Raw genomic sequence first — 24500 nt, 5'->3', positions numbered from 1 at the left:
TTAAACTGTTCTTATCTCAACCCATGAGTTTTCTCACTTTTACTCTTCTGATTCTCTCCCCCATCCCACCGTGGAGGGGGGAGTGAGCAAGCGGCTGTGTGGTGCTCAGTTGCCAGCTGAGGTTAAACCACAACAAATAAAAAAGAAAAGAAAATAATACCTGCTCTAATGTGTTTTGGCTAATGGAGTAGTGTTTGATTTGGAGAAAAGCTTTGTGATTCTCTAGGACTCTGAAGAGCTCTGCTAAGCACCCCTGACTTCGTGGTACATGGTACTCGAGCAGGTTAAGATGCTGTCCCTTAAAACAAGAAAAATGATAGAAAAAGATAAAAGTGAATGCACATTCTGATGAACTTACACTTGCTTATAACCCATCTAGTTTCAATAGGCTCTTATTGCAGTTTAACATGGAAAATATGAGCTTTTAAACAAGAATGGATTTTGTCTACATTGGTAGCACAAAGAAATATTCATACTCAGAGCACACATTTTGTGCATGTTCTGAGATGACATTTTGTTAATCTCATAAAAGATATATAAATTTAGGACAATTTTATGCTATAGGTTTTTAATCCAACAGACTACTGCTGTTACAATGCAGCCTGGGAAAAGGCTGAGCGAACACACACACACACACACACACAAACATATACACAAACAGGTTCATATCTAAGGTAGTCATAGTTTTACATTATTCTTCTCCTAAACATGGATAAAGTAAAAAAAAAAAAAACAAACACCAAAATAATTAAAGGCCTTTGAGAGTTTTTCTTGGAATCTAATTATTATAGGTCTTTTGTAAGTCTTCATATCAAATAAAAGAATCTCAGTAGAGACTGAGACTTATCATCTATGGACCTTATCAGAAAGCAATCAAAGCAAATGCTCTCAGTGACTACACTGCACTCCTACTTCAGGTAAACACAAAGGCGAGTTCAACTTCATCAACAATAAAAGCAAAAGGAAATTTTCACTCAGATAAAGGGCTTGTTTATTTATGTTGCCTAAATGGCTGTTTGGAGTTGATCTAATCAGAATCACAAGTCAGATTTTTAAGAATTACCTAATAGGAAAATAAAAGGGACGCTAATACATACTTTTTCCAAAAATATCAATATATCCAAACGTGTATATATTGTTCTTACCAGTCCATACATAATCCTGCCATAGAATAAATACTATGATCAGGAGTTTTATATTGTACCTTAAACTGTGTTCCAGGAAAATGCAGTTGTAGACGGTCCAAAATTATTCTTCGATAGTTTATTTCTTCACTAAGCCAAACTTTGACAGAATAGCCATCTCCAAACCTGAGAATGATACACAAAAACATAAATCCATTTGTCTACACTATGAAGACAAGAAGAATATTTGTTTAAATTGATTTTCCTATAACAATTATGTCAAATAACATCATTTATGCCTACTATATTATCACTGTGATTTTAGTATTATACTATTGAACAATAGCATTTCAATGAGAAACTTGTTAAATGAATGATAACAAACAGAAACAAAAAGAAGTGTTACGCCTACGTTTTAATTACTACAGGATATTTCACTATCCAATGTACCTGAACTTATGCTAAAGTATGCTTTAATTACTTTATTTCTTTGAATGGTTAGCAAAGAACTACGAAGATTACCAATCACAAAAACAGAAGAAAAAAAAATCCTTTAACTTTTCTAATGAGAAAAATGGGCATGTAGCACTATTTTTCAAATCTTTTAACAAAGCTGCACAGCTTTTATTTCAGCAATGTGAGTACAATTGTGTTTTACAGATACACAAAGGCAATTACAAGGGTATTTAGAGAGATGGCAAAGTTAATGAATTTTCTTTAGCTCTATGGCCACACAATCTGTCTCAGAATAATTTAGGAAATGAACTTCTCTTTCTCAACGTACACGTGATAAAAGTTAAGCACAGGCAATCTAACCAACACATTATTTTTTATTAGATTTACTCACTGCTAATATTTAGTTGGGGAAGTTGCAATAAACCCATAAACACTGAAATGGCAACCATATTTTTACGCACGTTGCTTAAGCGATGGAAGTTACGCAGCACCAGTTCCCAGAGCAGGGTGCAAGGGGAGAGCTCAGCAGAGAGATGGGGCAACATGGGGCTGCTGCTGCATCCCTCCCGTCCCAGCCCTCCTTTGCAGCTACATGTCCTCCCTTTGGGTTCACCTTGTTGGTTAATTTCTAGGGAAAAAAGAGGAGCAGCAGCAGGAGCCAGGTCAGAAGATCTTTCCTCTGCCGCTGCTGTTCCCTGTGAGCAATGGAAAGGCAGAGCTGGGAGAGGGACAGGGAGCTCGGACTGCATTGCCCACATCCCCCCAGAAACTTGCCACTTCCTCCGTCTTCCCACTGACCACCACTCCCACATCCTTCACTCCAGCGTTACTTCCTTTTCTTCACTCTCCAGCTCCACGATTACTCATCGCCAAATCCTTTCCTTCAGTTCTTCGGTTTCTAGTGGCTATCCTCTGTATTACTCCCTCATGCCAACACCCTCCTCTCCCATGTCTTTTCCGTGTACAGCTTGTGATTCAGGGTAGCAGCTGGGTTAATTGGATCGGACAGGTGTGAAGCGCATTTTCATGTGATCAAAGCAGAAGTATGTATCACAGCACACTCGATGATGTTGCCCTTTTCCAATATAGAAAAAAATGTCTACAGAATACCAAAGTGTAATAAAAATAGAAAGGACTATTCTGAGACATATGTCCAGTTTAACCACTGTCTGAGCGACTCCCAGCAAAATACTTCACACGAAGCACGACATGTTCCTCATCTATAATATGTGTATAGCAGTGTAAGGGCTTTAACTTTTATTTTGTGTTGGACCAGAACCTCTGTTGGTATAAAGCAATAAAGACTTCACTGATTTCAGAGCAGCACAAGTTTCCACAATGAAAAATTCTAGACTGCAGATTTTATTCTATTAAGAATTTCACATGAATTCAAAATATAATTTCCAAGGATCTTCTCAGAGAAGAATCCTATTTCTTTGTGTAGAATGAAACTGTAGTTGCTACATTTTAGGTATGACAGCAGCAGCTTCTGCATAAGAAGTTGCACTGTATGAAAAGCCACATTACAATAAATTATTGTAGGGTTTTTTGGTCTTTGGTTGGAGTTTTTGTTTGTTTTTTATTGCAGTCAAATGCAACCACTGAACTTTGGAAATGGAGTAAGAAGAAACATTCCCGATGCAGTGTCCTGTTTGTTGGTTCCCGAAGGACATTATATAAATTAAATCCTATCGGGTCCAAGCTGCAGGGTACCAAATATTCACTGAGCAATAAGACCTGACAGATGAACAGTGCTGCTGTTACACCAAAAAGATCCAGAATAAGGTGGAATCCAAAGCAGTGGCTGGCTGATTTACTTTGCAATGATTTACTAACACATAATAGATCTCTAATTAAATGTTTTAAATGCATAGCATCATCCCTGAAAAAATACGTGTGACAATAAAAAAAGATGTTACAAAGATGGATATAGTTAACAAGGATGTTCAATTTAGTTGACAGCCAACCTGAGGCAACATTTTACAAGAGATCATTGATTCTGATCAGTTTTCTGGCATCTCTACACAGCCACCATTGAATTACAGTTTGAAAAATGCTGGCTTATGGAGATGTTCAACAGTCTCATAAAAAGAAATTGTTGTATGCAATGAAGTTTCCAAAGAAAATGAATCAGAATTCTGATTAGCAAAGACAGAAAAGTCTGTGCAACTTTGATTTAATTCTAAATTGTGAGCGGCATAAACACCAGCATGGCACAAATAAAAAACTTTAAAAGATTTTTTTCTTTTGGCTAGTCAAATTATGATGCTTCTATACCTTGATTTTATAATTCATTTTAGTACAAGAGCTCCCCATATAGAGTAAGCCGGTAAGCAATAAGCATTTCCCCTTGCTATAATTGAAAGCAAGCTGCTTTCAGTAGCAAACGGAGGCAGTGGAAATTGAGTTGACCATTTTTTTCACTGTTTTCCTCTCTGATTCAGACAATATAATTAATTCAGAAACCCAAAGTGGAATTAGAGGAAAGCACAATCTGGTTTGATTAGCACTGTTAGGATCAAACCTTTAGCACCTGATAGTTCAAGACCTGAGGAGGGAAACATTGTCATTAAAATGGCATAAGCTGAGCAGGCACACCTGTTCAGCAGCCATCTGCTGCAGAAGAATCACCATCTCTTCAAAGCTATTCAACAAAGATATTTTCCACTGCTAATTTCTACCATATTACTTTAACACCACCTGCATTTTTATTTGTGTATACACACACACACACAAAAACACATATTCTGACAAAAAATATTTTTTCCTCTCTATCCTTCCTCTTCTCCCTCAGTCAAACTAGTTGTTCACGTCTGACTTTCACCTCATTGGCGGTTCTGGGAGTATTATGTATTGAGTGCTTTACCTACTAAAATGCCACCATGAGACTGAAACTAAAATATAAATTCCCAGACTGATTGTAAACTAATTAACCTGAGTATTAACAACAGCATCAGCTGCAGAAGCATGAGCTTAGCAAGGACTACAAAACACATCCAACAGCTCCACACCTTTAATTACACAGGTCCTCAAGCTAGCTGAGCAGCTCAAATAACAAGGGAACAAAAGGAACATCAAATAGCAACAAGGAGTGGAACAATTTCTGTATCAGGAATTACTAAATAGGCTAAAACTTTTCAGCATCGAAGAAAGATGATGAGGTGGTAGAAAGGTGTTTTTACGGAGCCCAGAATCACGGCTGGCCTAAGGAATGTAACTAAGGAATGATTAACTTACAGCAGGGTCCAGAACGACCAGCTCATTGAATCACACTCTTCCCAAAGCCCATTTACCATCTCTTCTCTCCCCCAGTCAAAATTGCTGAATGTAACCTCAGGAAATCAAGAACATGGTCCTATTTCCTAAATGTTGATGAATAAGAAAAGCATCTAATCATCCATATGCTTTTTTTCCACTAATCAAAGGTTACCTTTCCTGGAGAATGTTTTGCTATATATATACACCAAAAAATTACAGCTCCTGGAAAGTTTACTGGTGGAAATATAATATGCATACTTTTATGTATGCTCCAGTCTCACTGATCAAAAATTACTTCAAAGTGACATGAATGGATAACAAATTAAAAAATAATAAAGAGAACACTGGCACTTAATATCTGCAAGGAACTGCATCTTTTAGAACATATGCCATAAATCAAAGAGGGGGAATAATTTACTGCTGTGCTGTTTGCCCCTCTGCTTTGGTTTACATTCATTTGCATACAGACACGGTTCTGCTTTCCCTAAGTGAATAGGCCTCATCTAGACAAGCTAATTTAGTTATTCCAGTATGATTGCTGAAGCACGGGATACAGATTCAGGTCATTCCCCTCACTGCCCTAGACACAAGTACAATTTATGAAGAGAACAAGACTTGAACAAGACTGAAAATAAAACACTTTGGAAAACATTGAAAAAAGAAACAAAAAATGAAATAAAATTATTAAAACACATGCATCACAGTTTAAGATAATTTTAAATCAGACAATAAATTTAGTTATTTCATCTATTAAGTGGCAGGTAAAGACAATATCTAGGAAGGAAAAAAGGTTATTAAATTTGAAATAATTGCTTTGTTTTTAAAAAAATGCTAAAATCAAATGCAAATATACTATCACTTGCAAAATGTGAATTCCTTCTGCAATTATTCATAACAACCTCAGTGTTGCTGAACAGATAAACTTGATTAGATGCAAACAAACAAACAGACATAACAAATAAATTATAAAATACATCTTCCATATACTATTCATGGATTTTGTTTCATCATTTTTTAATTGATTATGATTTCTCCAGGGTAACAATAGAAACATGAAAACAGTTATTAAAACAACGAGTAACACTTGTTCAAGTATATCGTACGTGCACTATTTGTTCACACACACTCCAGGCTTTCATATCAAGCCATTTAAAGTTAATTTCTGTATTCAATAATATCAATATTTCTGTATTAAATAATATGGCATTGCCATAACAGTGACAGCCTCGGGTTATGAGCAATGCAGGGTACATCTTTGCCTTGCTCTCTGAATGTAAGCATTTGAGCACTTAGGTGTGATTTCCAAATATGCGGTAAAACCCTCAAAAAATCTTGTTAGTTGTTTATACATGTGCACACACAAAATCTGTCTGTATGCGAGCTTGTATGTCTGCACATACAGGCAAGTACCAGAGATCTGTTACTCTTGTATTATTTATATGTTACATTCTCAGAGAAACAGGAACAGCAGCACTGTAATTCTGTGTAAGGCTGATGGCACAGCCTGCAAAGAACCAAGTTCTTGGTTGGTGGGTTTTTCAGCTATGAGAAGTCTGTCCAGATGGCCCTAGAATGAGGGATAGTATTCAAAATGTTGTTCCCAGAGGACTGGCCAGCTGTATCTAATGTGGAAATGCTTCTGTGAATTTTTAAAAAAACATTAAGTATAACGGAGGATACTGGAGGGAGCATTTAAATGTAATCCGTTCACAAAGAACCAAGTTCTTTGCAAGGTACAGTTCCTCAACTGTACCTTCTGGGCCTCAACAGTGAAAAAAGCAGGAGGAAGTAACATTATCATTGTGTTGCTATCACTGTTTTCTGGCGTACTGTTTTTTAAGCGAGTTTAAAAAGAAAACCCAAAAATCAGGATATTACACACTAAAATGTTTATTAAAAGGACATTATCAACACTTTGAGGTCAAATTCTCAAGTTAAAAAGTGCTAGAATGGAGACAAGCTGTGAAATTAAAATTTAAACCACTGGTATATTTGCATTATGTAATAAGCTTTAATTACATCATCACATAGCATCTCTTCATGAAATCCCTGTCATGAATGCCTTACAAGATATACTGGAGGTACCAGCTCAGAAAAGTGGCTTTATTTACTGCAACGTCTAGAAAATGTTGCAAATAAGACAGCAGATTGATGAGAAAAGGAAAGAAAGTGCTTCACGGTTCTGGTACGGCCCTGGGGAACCGAATCCTACCCTTCCACCCCAGCACATCTGTGTGGTCTGTGGTAACTCACTTAGACCACATTTTTCACTACTGCTTTCCTATTTTGTCAAGGGCCCACCTTGAGACCTAGGGCTCCATTTTGCAGAAGGAATTTGTAGTACTTTCAGAAACACACAGCTACAGCTGAAGTTAATGGGCATTGTACTTTGAATGCAATATTAAACAAACAGAAAATATTTAGCCATAAACTGCTCAGATTGACTACCCAAACCCTTTTAACTTTAGCATCATGCTTCACTTACTCCCCTATAAAATGGGAATAATTATTTCAAATCCAGTTTCCCAGAAGTATTGCGGAAACCATAGATGTTGATATTTATGAAGCACTGTTCCCATGAATGCTGATAATACTGTATTTAGAGACAGGTTTGAAAAATGTCCAGTAAAACAGTACACAGATCACATACTAGGGAAAGAGGAGAATATGAAATCTTAATTAGCTGCTGATCATTGAATGAACAGGTACATAGACAAATATAATGCAGTGTCCTGTGGAAAACATCATATAAAATTACAAAAAAATGCACTGTAATGCACATGCACTATAGGGCTGAATTAATGTTGCACAAAGTTTTATGAGAGTGTAAAGATATTGCTCATTTCTGAACTTTCGATCTGTGTGTTTTTAAAGTGGTAAGAACTCTTTCTTCAAGCTTTCCTCTGGGAAGATGAACTCATAGCTAGATTACATGAATACACATCCACTGCCTTAATACATTTTTCATGTACAAAAGGAATTTGTTTTCTAGTCAACAGGAATAAAAATTATATTCACTTCTATATTTTATGGCATGTAAGAAACTTACTGCTAGTACACCTGTTAGTATGATAACAGTTTCCACTGAAGGCTGAAATATTGATGAGATCTTTAAACTTAATCCTCTCTTTTCCATTTAAGAAACCTACATGTGTGAGTTTGAGAAAAGCAATAAAATATTCTCAATCAACCTTTTTAAAAAAAGGTAAAGTGTAAATAGCTTGCCAACACATTTTCCATTCTAACTCTGATATAACAAATGGATTAATTGTTGGGTAATTTAATCAGATGGCTTGCTGATAAAATTTGAGCAAAGACTTGATGTGTGTCCAGCACTTGAAAAATTGGTGGGTTTTTCAGCTATGAGAAGTCTGTCCAGATGGCCCTAGAATGAGGGATAGTATTCAAAATGTTGTTCCCAGAGGACTGGTCAGCTGTATCTAATGTGGAAATGCTTCTGTGAATTTTTAAAAAAACATTAAGTATAACGGAGGATACTGGAGGGAGCATTTAAATGTAATCCGTTCACAATTTAGAGTAATTGACTCAGTTGGCAGGAGTCGTCTGAAATTAGGTTTTAACGGGCACAACTGCTAACACATCTATCTCATACAAACTACATCTAGAACTAAGATGCTAACTTTTTGGAAATTGCCCTTCAGTTCGTTCTTTCCAGCTACCGCCTTTCTTGGCACTATTCAGAAATTTGCCACCTGCATCAAAAGGCCTTTCTAAAGAAGTCCAACACTTGTTATTCTACTGAGAAACATTTCAGGGTACTTTAAGTCTGTTTAAACATAGATAAATATAGTCAGGTCTCAACAGTTGGGAGCAGAAACCCAACCACCTACATTTGTAGCAAGAAGACATTTTTGGATGAGCATTTTGTAACAGGCTTCCACAATAGCTGGAAAAATGAATCAAGTCTCACACATTAGAAGCAGCATGTGTCACTTTTTATATCCCTATGAAGCTTTTATGTTTCACATTAGCATCTTTCTGGAGCTCACCCATACCCTTCATAGCAGAATTTTGTACTGCCATCTGACAAAGCTGTATTCAGTCCAAGATTATAGTCTTTCACATCTGCCAAGGGCTGAAAGTATAGTGAGAGAGAAAGCTGAATCCTTGAAACTTCCCACCACAGCAAAGAAGCAAATTTAACAGGCCCCCAAGGAAAACCCATTAAGACCCATCATGCATCCATCAAAAAGGTGATCATAATCTAGACTTTACAGGCTGGAACAGTACTAAAGGAAAAGCAAATAAAACAGTTCTGAGGAATTCCATCAAGACAGACAGAATCACCAGGAAGGGAATAAAAAATGTCATTTTAGTGGATGTAGCTACATTTAAAAGAGGAAAAATATTCTTGATACATGCTAATGTAATTGTGTGTAATATCATATTGTGCTCCTTATGTTATTTCTTACAATACAGGACTCATTCTATCATAAATAAAAGCTGTATGAAAGTTTTCTTTGGTTTAAATGTTCATACAGTGTTTAGATTTCTTTCCTTCTTCCAATCTTCAAAGCTAGATCAGGTCCCTTGCACTTGATTTTAAAATACTTGTTCAATTTGGTTTGTAGAAACAAATTGAAGACAGACTAAAGGATATCAAGAGCTGCTTATAAATAAGAGCAAATTAAAAAAAAAAAACGAGCTGTAAAATCTAACAGAAAAAAACTGATAATCTACAACTATGGTCCCCATTAATTTATTTTAGTACCATTCTTGCCTGTTAATATAAATATGTATATTACTAGCATAATTCATTCACACACATAGCACACAAAAGCACCGTCAAAAAACAATTTTTATGGTATGAGTAATTTAGATTAAATCAGATGCAGCAAAATCAGTTTTGCTTATGCTTTCCTTCAGTTCCATTGCTTCATGGAACAGTTTTGTTAAACAAAATATAAGGTGATGCTGTTTTTACTGTGAGATGGTACCAGGGACAAATACACTAGACAGTGCTAATTGCAGGAAAACGCTGAAAAATAGAACTGACTAGTGACTATACCAGCGGAGGTGGCTGTTAAGGAAAGTGTTCTTCTGCCATTAGTTGTTTTTTAATAGATTTAGAAATCCTTACGGTCTATCACTTTAGATGGAACAACATTTTGCTCTGTATGGCAGTGAGAATGATAGGGCTATTAAATCATAGGGAGGGAAGGAAAATGGGAACAAAGGAGTAACTCAATACTCTTTCAAGTCCTGGAAGTTTTTCAGGATGTTCACAGGTGGAGTGGAAAGTGAGAAAATGAAGAGATTAAAATAATTTAAAGCTTAATTATTTCAATGGGTTTTTTTGGAGTAATAAGAAAAGGAATCCTGCTTCTCTTCTCCTTTCCCATCTCATGTAGATGTAGATGCAGAAGTCCTCCATAAGGTACATGGTAGCGTAACTGGAAATTGTCTTCAAATAAGTTCAGAACATGAATTACACAGAGGTACTGGCTTCCTTGATCTCCTAACAATTACTTTATTTATTAGGTGTGTGATAGCCTGGGGGTTATGATGGAGTACTGTATTGGCAAATAAGGAAAACCACAGTCAGGAGTTCTGTCTGGAGGGAAGTTTGGAAGCTAGAGTAACCAACAAAATAATAGGAGTACAGGGACAGTCTTTGGCTTCTCCCCAGCACCTATCAAAACTTTTCCAAAGAAAGCATGGAAATGTCCTTACCGTATGCTTAATTAAGGAGGAAAAAAAAAAAAGCTTTAACAGCTGTGTGTATATGAGGTTTTAAGACTGCTCTCTGCAGTAGCTTTGGTCCCAGAAGCCAAGAAAATGAATTAGACAGTCAGAGCAAATTCAGACAACTGCATGATTTTAATTAAATCCTTTGATAAAGCTAGTGCCTATTTTTTTCTAATAAAAGGTTCTAAAGTTTTAGAAAAAATCAATAGGTTCCTGAACAATAAGTGTGGAAAATTTGGGGAATAAATCAATCAATAAGCTAGAAGTTAAAGGGACTTTAGTCCTGCCTTAAATGAAAATCTTAGCGCAGCTTCAGCTACACAGTTTCTATGGAAAGCCTCGGCAATATTGGTATCCAGTGCACATATTATCCCACATGAATGCCACTAACATATATTAAAGAACTGTCATGGCAATACAAGGAACACAAACCAGCTGATAGTATGAAATATTCTTAACATAGAGAAGGTGTGCTTTTTTTAAAGTTACAAGGATTTTAAACAAATAATTGCTACGAATATGACTGCCAAACATTCTTATCATGACCTTGCTTTGGAGAATTTAAAAGAGGCGCTCATACAGCCTTGATTCTTGAATGGCTGATCTGTGGATGTCTTGATATCATCAGAATTAATCTGAAGATACTTCCAGCATGTCATATAGTTTATTCTTTGGCATTGATTTGCTTACTGTGATCTGAAAGAGGTATAGCTACAGAGACAGTGCAGCAAATTGAGAAATAACTGTTCTATTTATATGAATATGGTGCATAATTATGAGTATGCTTATGATGTCTTGCTTCCTAAGAAGGCAGATGAAAAGATGCTGCTAAAGGAAACATCAGGAGTGGCAAAACAATGACAAAGTCACTGAGAAGATAAAGGTGAAGCTAGCCTTTGTGGAATGCCTGATTTTGCCCTCTCAAGGTCAAGCTGAGAAAACAGAAACACGCTCACTCCAGAGGATCTGAAACATAAAAAGCAGAGACCCACATTTATCCCAGCTAACTTTATGCACTCAACTGAAGTGCCTAAGTAATACCATTTTTCCTTATTAGGGGAAACACACACATCTTCCAAAAATAGTTTTGCCTGCCCAAGGTCTGCATTGTCCTCTACAGACATCTGTCTCTCTTACTACAAAAGAAATAAAGGGTGCCTGCACTCCTGCTAAAGTACTCCAGCTAGTGGAACAACAGGCCACTCTATGAAATTTGGGAATGAGAGACAGGATGGCAGATACAGCTAGATAAAAAAGAAACAGAAACTGCTGAAGAGCGATTGACTTCTCATGCCTCTAGAAAGCGAGGCAACTACTCTCTGAAAGGTACACAAACATGAACAGAAGGCTATGATCACACAGAACAATCAGAAATATAGATGCAGACCTCAATTTTTTTCACCATCTAGTTTGTAAGGTGTCTAGCTGAAAGCTTGTCTTGATGAAAAAAACCTTGGAAGGAGCGAGCTTATTAAAGTAAATGTTAATCAGGCCTGTCATGCTAATATAGCTGCAAAACAAGGGCCTACAGATCTACCCAAAGGGAAGGACAGAAAGCTAGAAGTGCCCTCAAGGGACAAGAAGTTATCTGAGACACAGATAACTTCTGCCCTATAACCATGGCAGACAGCAATTCCAAAACATCTCTGTAGAGCTTGCTTACATTGTCAAATGTATCTGCACTTAAGAGTGCTAAATGCTGAGCTAGTACAAAGCAGTGTAGCTTTGCTGCTTGTAAATGAGCTGTATCATTTTACACAGCTGACTGTCTGGCTGCCGTAAAAATTCTACTTATTACTGAATGTAAATGTTCTAGTTATAAGTTGCAGCAACTTTCCCCTCAGCTTCTGACCCTGTTTCCTTTATGGTGGTTTGAGCCCATCCTCTAAATAAACATCCTCATTAACAGATATTAAATTAACTCATGGGCATAGTTGAAGCAGAAGAGGGGCTCATGCACACGAGGAAAAGGACGCAGAAAACATAGCATAAATATCTGCAATTGCCAGTGAATTCAGCAGGAAGCAGAGATGGTTCAAAATACATTGTCTTACTGGCTACTGACCTGTTAAAAGTGCTTCTTCCTGTTACAAGAAATCCTCACAAGGAACCAAAGCGTATTTCACCTCAACATGTTAAATTCTCACAATGCATTTCTCAGGTTGACTGCAGAAGTGCTTCATTGTAGATACAGATCTGTCTCTTTCAATTACCAGTGCAGACTACAAAGCATTTTAGTAATGCCATATGTCAATTTAGCTTGCTAAGATATCCTAATTGGCTCTTTTTTAACTTCAGTGATAGCAGGAAAAGAAAGATGTGCTTAGCAGTCATAAGTATTTATGCCTTGGCACCATTAAAGTGTCTAGCCAGCTCTTAGATTGAATGTAGCTGCAGAAGGTTTGACGTTGATATATAATACCTGTTTTTAATGTGCTGGGGAGAACCAAGACACTTGAAACTTCCATTGACCATAATAGCAAGTCGTGTGCAGAGGGCCTCGCATTCTTCCATACTACAAAATAAAGTGGGGGGGAAAAAAAAAGGTTAAGAGAATAATAGTGAAAACAGAGAACATTATTTATACGTAACTTTAATTAAAGTGGAAGGAACCTGGACAGCTGCAAAAATGGGTACACAAAACCTTTGACTTTAAAGGCAACAGTCCAAATTGTAACTCTAGTCAGTACATACCTAAAACGGAATTTATGTTTTTAGTCCAGAACTAATTGGACAATTCTGGCCACAATACAAAGGTTTTATTACCACAGGCAAATACCTGATAGGCAGTCTCAGAAATACCACTGAGTGTGAAAGCCATGAACTCTGTTATTCCCTGTACTATCTGTTTGTGGTCATTCTGAGCTAAAGGATGGAGGGAGAAGAATGAAGAAAGTTTGCTCAGCTTGCCTCTTGCATGGTACACACCCTTAAAAAGTAGTTACCCTTAGTATGATTGCTGGATAGAAGAAGATGCAAACCACTACAATCCAAATAGAATTTAGGACATGGAAATGCAGCTGAATAGAAAAGCAGGATGCTGTTAGATGCAACTGCTTCAGATGATAAATAATAACTTTGACTTGTAAAGCTTAGGGCAGATGGGCTGTCATTCTACATATTATACAGCATTGTGTGAGCAGTTCTTCCAAAGCATCACTTTAGACATAGGACGTCAGTCGGGACATATGCATCATCTCAAAGAGGAGTCAAAGTTGTCTGATGTTCCTGCAATTCACTGCGTGCACTCCCCAACCCTTCTGAGATAGCTAAACAAAAGTTGTCTTGTGTGCCTCAGCCATGTGCCAGTCCAAATTAAAGTGCTTTTACTGAACAAGCATGGCAATTAAGTACCCTCCTAGGAAAAATTTCCTTAAAACAGGACAGGGATATGGTGAGAACTGCCAAACCACTATATTTGAGAGAGATGGGGAGAGGACTTGCTAACAAATCAGGAAGTTCGCTGAGTCTCTTTGGGGTGCAGTAACTCCTAATGCTCCCCTTGGCATAACACTCCCCAGCTGTGACAAAATAACAGAAATTTAGGCCTGTATGGACAGTTAATACAATCTCACTCTTCCCCCCCTCAAAACAAAAGTTAAGCATTTTCTCTGAAAATTAAGTGAATAGACCTCAAAAACTAATCTTTGCACAGGAAACCTTCTCTCTAGCTTATGCACTTATTTGCTGATATGCATGAAGATTTACTTCCTTTATTCATACAAGTAGCCTTTGAAAGAATCTCAAATAAATCTCCAGTGGCCTTCAGCAAATAGTATAAATAGTATAAAAGAATTTCTCCTTCCTCCACCCTGGCACAACAATGTCTTATTAATTGGAAATGAAATGTGTACACTATCACTGTACTTATATCTCCTTCAAGTCATTAATTTGTAGAGCTAAATGAATAATTAGTAACAATTTGATGGTTTTGTTGGTTTGTTTGTTTGTTTACAGCATATTAGTAACGAGACCACAGCTCTCTTCTGTTTAGCTGGTGTTTGACAGCTAAGGGTTCTTAATCTGGACTGAAAAGTCAAAGGACACTGCTTCCTGAAAATCACTCAACTTAATTCACAATGCATAACTTGTGTTCCCTAAATGAATGAGCTGGTAAGCACTTGGGGATCAAATACAGGTGTGTGATTTCAAGATTCAGCTTCCCGAAATAGAATACTAGAAACTTTTGAGAGCATTTTTCCATCAATAATGTAGCACACACATGTACAGGGACAACAAATACATTTTGAGAACATCTGAAAAAATTTAACAATATCTGGAAAAAGTTGAGGGAAGTTTTGCTGCATTCTTTTATTGATTCATCTATGCTTCAAATCTCATTTGGCCAAAATGTTACATTGCTGTTTTGATTAATGAGTTCTGTCCTCTCCGGGCATGTTTTCATGACCTCTCTCTCACTTAAATGATATATTTTATATATAATTATATGTACTATACCATATTCCCTAAGGGAACATTTAATTTATTCCATTTTACTATAGATGTTACAAAACAGTATTGGTGTTTCCTCCATTAAACTGATATACCAGTGACCATATCAGAGAATTGACAAGATATTTAATGTAGATTGACCCCATCCTCTTAGAAGAGTCTCTCCTACCATTTCCAGTAGTGCATACAGAGAATAGCTGAGGCATCTGGTTTTAGGATACCATGGCATACTCTTTTCATACACTGATGCAAAACAGAATCCTTAATAAAATCAGGAGAGGGTTTTTCATTCCCACCTCCCTTTGTAAGGATTTGTAAAGTGGCCAGCTGCAACAGGGTAACCTGGTGTTCCAAGCAAGAAGAGACACTGCAACATTGAATAGAAAGAGCATAGAAAAGGAAGAATTCATTGCATCATTTTTTCTGTGCCTGCAGCCACCTTGAGCCACATTCTAATCCTTGAAAATTAAATATAGAAAATATTTAGGATTTACACGAGTTCAATTTTCACAAGCAGGAAAGAATTGCCATAAAATACCAAGACATATTCCGCATTTCACACCAGGGTGTGAATATGCTCTTCTGCTCTCAGTTGACAGCAGGTGAGGAGAGAGAACAGGAATATGCTGGCTGCTGGGATAAGGGTCTTACCTGTGGGATGTCAGCACAGCTGCACAGCCATCCTGAACTTCCTTCAGGATGGTTTTCCAAAGGTAGCGTTTAGAGCAGGGATCCATCCCAGAGCTGGGCTCATCCTACAGGAAGAATGGAAATGACGATACAGCAGCATGGGAAAAACATACCACAGCTCCAGCCCAGCATGAAGAATTAACAAAACTCACAATAAAATCATATATTTTTGTCTAAAAAATCTATATTTTCAGGAGGTCACTTAAAAGAGACCCTGGACAGTTTTTTGCTTTAACACATACAGTTTCATAGAATCATAGAATCATAGAATCATTAAGGTTGGAAAAGACCTCTAAGACCATCAAGTCCAACCATCGACCCAACACCACCATGCCCACTAAACCATGTCCCTAAGTGCCTCATCCACTCGTCTTTTAAATACGTCCAGGGATGGGGACTCAACCACTTCCCTGGGCAGCCTGTTCCAATGTTTAGCCACTCTTTCAGTAAAGAAATTTTTCCTCACATCCAATCTAAACCTCCCCTGGCGCAACTTGAGGCTATTGCTAATCATTTCTAAATTTATAGAAGGCATTTTTTATTAAAGAAATTTATATATAAAAATTATATGTATGTATATTATTTAATAATATAAATATATTATTATTTATAAATATAACTATATATATTTAATAATATATATACACTTAAACTATTTTTAATAGGAGAGACTTGCAGGTGTTTTTCCTCACTTTCTGGGAAGGTTTGGTGTCTGTTTCTCCCCTACATGCACATCTGCCATGAGCACAAACAAGTGGAGAAGTCATCCTGTAACTCCCAGCTGCCTGCACTGCCCATCCCATAGCCAGATGTGGAGAGTATGTTTGGATTCAACGTCCTCCAACAGTTACTGCCAGAATCCCTTTGAGAGGAACTCTCGCGCATGGTGGAGAGAATCCACAGGATTAAATAACAACCCAGTCAGTGTTGCCCAAAGCAAACCACCTGGCAAGCCCATTTCCCACTTGGGTGGCTTTCATGGAGAAAAAAGTGCAGCTACAAAAACTACATTTCTGCTTCCTATCTAATCCTGCTGTCCTCACTAAATCAAATTTTAACTTCATCTACTCATGGAAGCAGAAGGAATGATATCTGATTGTCAAAGGCCAGTCTCTGTCACTACAAAACTAGGGAGAAGGAAACTTTTCCAGTTGCTTTTTATACTATGGAATTTCACGAGGGGTGTCAGCACCTATTAGGGTGGTATGGCCTTGGCCAATGTATTAGCAGCAAGGAATCCCAGCTGAAATCTGGAAGCAAAGTTCTCAAGAAACAAAGCAAACAAGACATCGAGTTTGATGCTGATTTTGGTGCTTAGCTATCAATGGTTGAGGTGAAAAAAACCCCAAGTTCAGTCTCCTATTATCTGTGGATAGCTAACAAAGAAAACGTAAAAAGCAATAAAAACAAAGCAACCCACGCTATTACTTAAATTGATGGCTATGATCCTGGATGCAATCTAGAAGCAGATTCAGTGGTTTACATCGGTGTCTTTGCTTTCAGACAAAAAAAAAAGCCTTTTAAAATACTGAATAACTCCTTTAAAATCTGCTAGCTTTCTAAAGCCAGCCAAATGTTTTAAAGCATTTGACATGTTTACGTATTTTTCTTTCCTCTTGTCATTACATATGCAATAGTCTGTGCCCTACAGCAAGAAGTAGGTTGAAATGGATACTTGCAGTAGCTTGCTGTCATAAAGACATTAAAAAAAACTTGGAGCATTTTCTAAGATCAGGAAAAAGCACTGATTTAAGATTATCTCCTCCTTTTACTAACTGAACCAGGGTCAGTTTAAGCATAAAATGTAAATAAAATAATTCAGCTCAGAAGTGAGGCAATGATAGGAAGCAGCAAAATGTGTCCAACCTTCTGAAACATGAACCCCGTGAGAACGCCAGTTTTATCTAGTTCTACTTAGCCTGCGATCTGTTACTGGAAGCACTGTTTCCCCCCCCCAACTCTGGGAAGAAGATTCCCTCCCTCTGACAGTTCTGAAAGGTTTATTGCGCTATTGAACTGGTTTAGCTCTTCCCAGCCAAGGCTTAAGAAAGGGATGTTCAGTCTTCTCTAGTGAAACGATAGGCAATGATAAGAAAGAGAATGTGGTGTCATAATGATGCAGTTCCCAAAGCTTTGTAATTCCCTGGTCTTCAATACAAAAGGCATTGTTTAAACTGGAAAGGCCAGTTTCAGGCCTAAATGAGCAGTAGGATGCAAGCACCAAAGCAACATGCGATAAATAATTCAAATTAATATCATTCAGGAGTATGAGTTTGATTGTGTGATTTGTGAATCCAACAAAAATATAAGAATTAGCCAGATTTATGAAGCATGACACAGCAAGGAATTAAATATCCTGAAAAAGATGAGTCAATAATTAATAACACCAACTCCAAATTACTAATTAAAACAAGAATCTTCCTTAAGGAAGCCAGTAGAATTGCTCATATATGTTTTTCTCATGTTATATACAAAGTAGAGAATACATAAAGCATTAATATATTTTACATTAAACTATTTTTTTCTTAAAATCTTAAAAAAAAATTACATATCCATTTGGGCCATGGGATGCTACAAGTGCATTTGTGTGTGTTTAGGGTCTTTTTTTTTTTCCTGCTCACCCAAATACCCCGAGGAAAAAAAAAGAAAGAAAAAAAAGGAAAGAAAAAACAACTTCACTTTCTATTTTTGTGAGCACTGGAGAATAAAATAAGTAGTGTTCATACAGCAGAACAAAGAGAACAGTTGTACATCTGTGTATCAATTACTCCCTAACTGACCAGGAAACTACCTGATTTTCTTTAGAGCAACATACAAGACAACAAAATTCAATATAATCCATTTTTCATAGGCGCAGTATTACCTTTACTCACCAGTAAAAGTATTTGGGGTTTACCAACTAAAGCCACGGCAGTAGAGAGCTTCCTCTTTGTGCCAGCACTGTATGTTCTCACCAGTTTGTCGGCATGGGCTTTGAAGTGTAACCGGTTAATAAGGTCCTCTGCAACCTGTGGTTTAGAAATTTGAAGGCCAGCAAAGATGAGCCAAATTAGGCAGTCTCTGTGCTTAGATTGAAAAAACACTCTGTTCATGCATATTAAGCAAATGTACACGTTGTTTCCTCATTTACCCCTATTTGCTGCGTTTTATTACGTTTGAATCCTAGACACATACAAAAAGCTGCTCCGGGACCCCTTCGTTCTCCACAAAGGATAAGGATTTTCTTATACAGAAAATTTGGCTTTGTCATTGCTTATAACAGTTCTTTGCATTCATTTTGTGTTGATGGGTCAATTATCTAAAATATTCCTCATTCCACCTCGCTCTCCGGTATTTATTTGATCAAACATCTTAGTGACTGAAAATTCAGGAAAAAAAATTCTACATCAGCCACAAAAACATGGAAATTGCAGAAAAGCAGGTCACAGGACAAGGATTTAGAGTTTCTTAAAGACAAAAGGTAACTTAGGGTTAAATTAATATACCTTTCTAATAACTCAGAGGGGTAAGCTGACCCTAGCTGGTTTGGTTGTAATTGCTTAAAAAAGTATGTGATCTGAGTAAGCTGGGCAGGCACATGAACACAGCTGGAGACAATTTTCATGCTGTCCTCTATGGCCTTTCTTCCTTACCTGTCAGAGACAGTCCTAACGTACAAGGTTCCCTCAATTACTGGTGCCAGAGAATTTTAAATGTAGCAAGAGCCTTGCTCCACCTATACCAACTATCACTGCTGTACCATCCCACGAGACCTCATACAAAAACATGAGGGACATAGCAGTGACTTTTCTACACGCCACTGCCAGATGCACCCTGCAAAGCAGCAGGTGTTTTTGGCGTGCTGCTGGGTGGCTGTATCATCAAGGGGTGATCAAATTTGTAATAGAGCCAGTATGTCTTCAACCTGGATGTACCGCAGTTGGGAGATTCTTGTAAAACAAGTAGTTGCATGGTGCTCTATTACCTGAGATCAACTGCCAGAGCATCCCCAGCAGTATGGTGCATTCTTTTTGCTCACTCTGCACTACCTTCAGCAAAAAGCAAGGAAGGACTGGAAGGATTAGTCAGATCAGATGGACAGTCTCCAATTAATTCAGAAAATCCAATAGAAAAAAAATATATCAATAAACATTATTGTGAATTAATATTCACTATCCATTTCAAATAAACTGCCATAAGCATAATAATATTTTTATAAGACAGTTTTATGCAAACTCCTTAGAAAATGATCAAAATGATCTGTGACCCTTTTAGCAAGATTTTTCAGTGCTACGTATAAAAATAAGAGACACCTCCAAGAGCAAGTTCTCTGTAAGCAGGAACAATGCTGCAGTGTTGAGAATCTGCAGTATTCTAGTGTGGATCCTGGCACTGGTATTAACAGTCGCTTGTGTTCGGTGTATCTTAATGTATAACCTGACAGCGATGCATGTTCTCAGACAAAAGCTACATTTCATAAATATTGCTCTAACTACATTAAATACAGAGAGTTTTTAAAAAAAACCCGTTCAATCAAAAAAAAAACATTCAATCAACAGCCATTAAACCACCCACAAGTAACTTTATACTGAAAAGTTTGAGTCTTTTGCTATTTCAGGGTTAATTCACAGTGGTTTACTTTCATTTAGACACTACTGCTGCATACCAGTAGAAGTGCTATAAATTCAAACATTATGTGGCTTTAGAAATGGTCAAGCATCTAAGCTATATTCTAAGATATAATAGCTGACCTTTTTTGTTGGTTTGTCATTTTGGTTTTTGTTTTCGTTTTTATTTACTTCCAAACATAGGTCTTATTATACACCAAAACAGCCTGTAAAGTGAACATCTCTAAAGCATATGGTAGACAGTTTATCCACTCTACTAAGCTGACTTGACTTTTCTACCACTGGGAATGCATGCATGTTAGTGACAACAGGATTATCCTCCTACAAATCCACCAACAATATACAGAGAATTGCACAGAAAAGCTCATCAAAAAATTAAGACCAGAAAGTGGAAAAATATGCGATCTATTGTTTACACCAAAATAAACATATATTGCAAACTACAAGAGGCTTCAAGAGTTATTAAAACAATAAGGAAAAGAGGACTACGTATCACGGTTGAAATGTGGTAAAAACTATCCTTTAGCTATGACCAGAACCACTTTTTCTAAGACCGCTTTGAAGTGTTACCAAAACTCTTAGTCTAAGTCAGCAAAATGCCATTCTTTGAAAGAGACAATGAACAGGGAAGAATTTAGAAAGCCAAGGAATAGTGCCAGAGAGAGAAGAAAAAAACATTCAAGTAAGCTAAGTCTTATTGTAGTCTGTAGCCCTCAAGGAGACTGAATCACATGTCAGGTATGAACATAATGCTCTTTGTAGGGAGCAACATTAAAAAGAATCAACTTTGCAAGATTTACAATTCTACATGTAAAATCCTCCCAACTATCTGGTATGCACTCAAGCATTCAGTGCACCTATACCCATGACTACGCCATCTCCTGTTTTGTACAAGGGGAGAAAGCCTGGCGAGTCCTCTGCTATGGGAATTTTGCAAGACAAGGTTTACTTAAGGTAAAAAGAGAGGGGTGGGAATCATTTCATAGTACCCACTTTGCTGCTGCTTTGAATGTTTAGAGCTTCCAAGATAAAGCTTGCAGATCATTGCAGTGCACACCACAATCTGGCTTGATATCTAGATACACTTCTCTGGTGCAAAACGTATCAAATTAGAACAGGTTTGGAGCTGAATCACATCAGCAACATAATGGCAGAAGGATTAGCCGGCTTTCTTACTCCTAATCATTTCCCAGCTGCACCTAAAAAAAAATCCTCTACTCCTGCTATCCTCCTCAACCCTTACATTTCAAAGGAACACCGCAGAGCATGCTTCAGCAAACATAAGAATACAGAGCTCATTATTCTTTCAAGAGATGACCCCAAACCTTTTTCTCTTTTCTTTAATGGATATAATAAGATTTCCAGAAATAACAGTCACAGCTTCATCAATATGACCTAAACAACAAAAATGTCATTTGAATGAAATTAGAAATATTATGTATTAGGTATATTGTGGAGGATCCTGCACATCTCCATTATAACTTCATTTATCTGTATAACCAGTGGTATCTCGTGGTTTGCATCATAGGACACTATAAAGTAAAAATGAAAATCCCTTTTAAACTACTTTAAATGAAATTCAGAACTGAACACATGACAAATCTTCAAACAGATACACACAATTATGCAAGAGATTTACAATTCTAATGGTTTCCTTCCTTTAGTGAATGTGAGATATATACACAAGCACCTTCTCTCCCTCCTTGTCATATTCATCATGATGTTTTATTTCTGGTTTCAATTACTTTCAGCACTGAAGAGTGAGGAGATACATCAATTTATTTAGCAAGTTGGTAACATTGAGGCCAAATTAAAAGACACAGAGTTACATGCAAATATATACACTGTGAGTGCACTTAAACCATAAAGATGTTTTACCTCCAGTCATGGCTGCAGTAATGCATTTAAACTCTTTCCTTCCTCCTGCCCCCCCCCCCCCCCCACCCCCTTTATAAAATACATTCTCTTTAACTTTACATCTATCAGCTGACAATTTCCCTCATTTCCAATATTCCTTAACATGATTTACTTTTCCCTCATCAATTCTAACACCTTTAGCAAAAGTTCTTTTTCCCCAAATTAATTTAGACTAGTTCCCCTAGCTCTGGAATAGGCATTGGAATGAGCCCTTCAATCTGTAAAATCTAAACCAAATCCTCCAATACTTTGTGCATTTCCTAAATACTACATTCATTCCAGAAGAGGCAGTAAGGTGACTTGAATTTTTGCACACATGTTAATATTTGTGGGAGTAAAGGTTAAAGTAGGCATGGTGTCCTCTATCCACCAGGGAACCAAGAAGCACATCTACCTCACTGAAAAGCAGTAAGTGATGCTAATTATGTAACCACTAATGCTAATGATTTTCCACTCTCTTTGAAAATTATCATTAATATTCAAGTAAAAAATTAAGTGGTACTGAGAGTTTTCAGTTAGTATGTCTTCCAGAAAAACTTGGAGTTAGCGAAGACTTAATCTATTAGAAGACTAGAAATGTGATAGCGTGTCTATCCTGACTTGAGAGGCTGTATGCATAAGTGTATTAATTTTGCATCATTTCTGACAAAATAAATACGATGTATAACTTCTTGCTATTTTATTTTGAACAAACCCTTATAAAGCAAACCTGACCTAATACTGAAAATGTGTATCATACCTAGTAAAAATTATAATAAGCATGGGATAAATTCTAGAGTTATCTGAAAAATAACTATACACTTCCAAAATAGTCATTCAAAGTGTCAGGTTCTGGGTAAGTGAATGCAGTGTAGTTTGAACATCCTAAATAACAATCATTCATCAATTCCACACCAAACAGTATTCATTCTGCTTCAGAGTAAACTCAGAATTGTTAGATTTCTTACGTTAGGAAAGTGTATACTGATGGTCAAACTTCTAGGGAAAAATAGTTCTTTATCCCAGAATCTTATAAAACTGTACACACTAATTCTGCTTGGGGTCCAAAAAAAGCAAGCATGCAAAGAATAAATGAATTTACAAATTCCCGTTTCCAGCAGCTATAGAATATAACATGTAAGGAAGTCAATGAGATCCCAGAGTCCGTGCAAAAGCCCTCCTGGAGAGTTAACGTAAAGAGAAATCATACTGACATTCCAAGAAGTTGCCTCTGAAGGCCTGATGAAGCTTGTTTTGAGATTTGCAGCACAAGTTTTAATGCAAATGAGAGATTTCATTTAATGTTGTGTTAATATTTTATATTTTTTAACAAGCTGTATGCTGTCTTTTGGAACAAATTGAGATATTGAAACTTGATATATTAAAGAAATAAAAATAAGAATTAAAAATACTATGTCACATTAGTAACTGTCTAAATAGCCCAAAAGCTCTACTCTAACTTTTCCAGTTTTGCAGCAAAAAGAAACTTTCAGAGCACATTTGGGAAGTAAAGTAAAACTTCATATTACATGAAGCTTAACATTGATAGCAAATGACCCGTTTTTCTCCTCCTTTCCCATTCAGTTAATTACTGTTTTGGAACATTAAGTGCACTCAACTTTATGTCAGGCACTTAACTCCTGCTGCTGATAAATCTGGCTAGCAAAGGATTTGATCCTTGAAGTTAGTACTTCAATGGACTACTTTAGGAGCAACACATCCTGTAAGTCACCTGCCTGCTTGCCAGTTTATTAAAAAACAAAGTGAATGTATGTTGCTTTCCACATCAAAACCACGTATTCTCTAGAATTTATGTGTGTGTGCGCGTTAGAATAAACACTCACTGGTAAACATTCAGAGGCAGGCTTGGAGCGCCATATCATAGGCAGGAGGGAATGAGAAAATAACAGCTTACATTTCCATACAGCTGCTATTCCAAAGAGTTCCCAGGCCTTCTTTTCTTTATAGACAACTAAAATGCACACTTTCTCCAGGCACCAGACATTTCTGCGTTGAAACACAGCAGCTGTTCAACACTTGACAGCAATGCCACACAGTCTGAAGGGCCCACTGACAAAAACATTTGTTTTCCTCTGAGATAGTTGCATTTCAGTTTTTGATGAAGGTAAACCAGATGTCGTGGTTTAGCCCCAGCTGGCAACTAAGCACCACGCAGCCACTCGCTGCTCACCCCCACCCCCAGTGGGATGGGGGAGAGAATCAGAAGAGTAAAAGTGAGAACACTTGTGGGTTGAGATAAGAACAGTTTAATAATTGAAATAAAATATAATAGTAATAATAATAAAAT

General features: G+C 37.0%; 1 protein-coding gene across 1 annotated transcript in view; it reads right to left on the bottom strand.

Moving 5' to 3' along the window:
• ABCA13 (ATP binding cassette subfamily A member 13) overlaps window positions 1-24500 on the bottom strand; it is a 207588-nt gene that overhangs the window by 2043 nt on the left and 181045 nt on the right. The window contains exons 56-60 of the mRNA XM_019471904.1: window positions 18563-18697; window positions 15651-15754; window positions 12970-13062; window positions 1205-1310; window positions 161-298 (exon numbers count right to left, since the gene is read on the bottom strand). Of these exons, the coding sequence (XP_019327449.1) occupies window positions 161-298; window positions 1205-1310; window positions 12970-13062; window positions 15651-15754; window positions 18563-18697 (576 nt within the window). The remainder of the gene's footprint in view (window positions 1-160; window positions 299-1204; window positions 1311-12969; window positions 13063-15650; window positions 15755-18562; window positions 18698-24500) is intronic.

This window comes from Aptenodytes forsteri, unplaced genomic scaffold, assembly GCF_000699145.1.
Source record: "Aptenodytes forsteri isolate BGI_AS27 unplaced genomic scaffold, ASM69914v1 Scaffold194, whole genome shotgun sequence".
In the NCBI taxonomy this organism is placed as follows: domain Eukaryota; kingdom Metazoa; phylum Chordata; class Aves; order Sphenisciformes; family Spheniscidae; genus Aptenodytes; species Aptenodytes forsteri.
The sequence above is the reverse complement of the archived record's forward strand: the minus strand, read 5'-3'. Positions and strand labels throughout refer to the sequence as shown.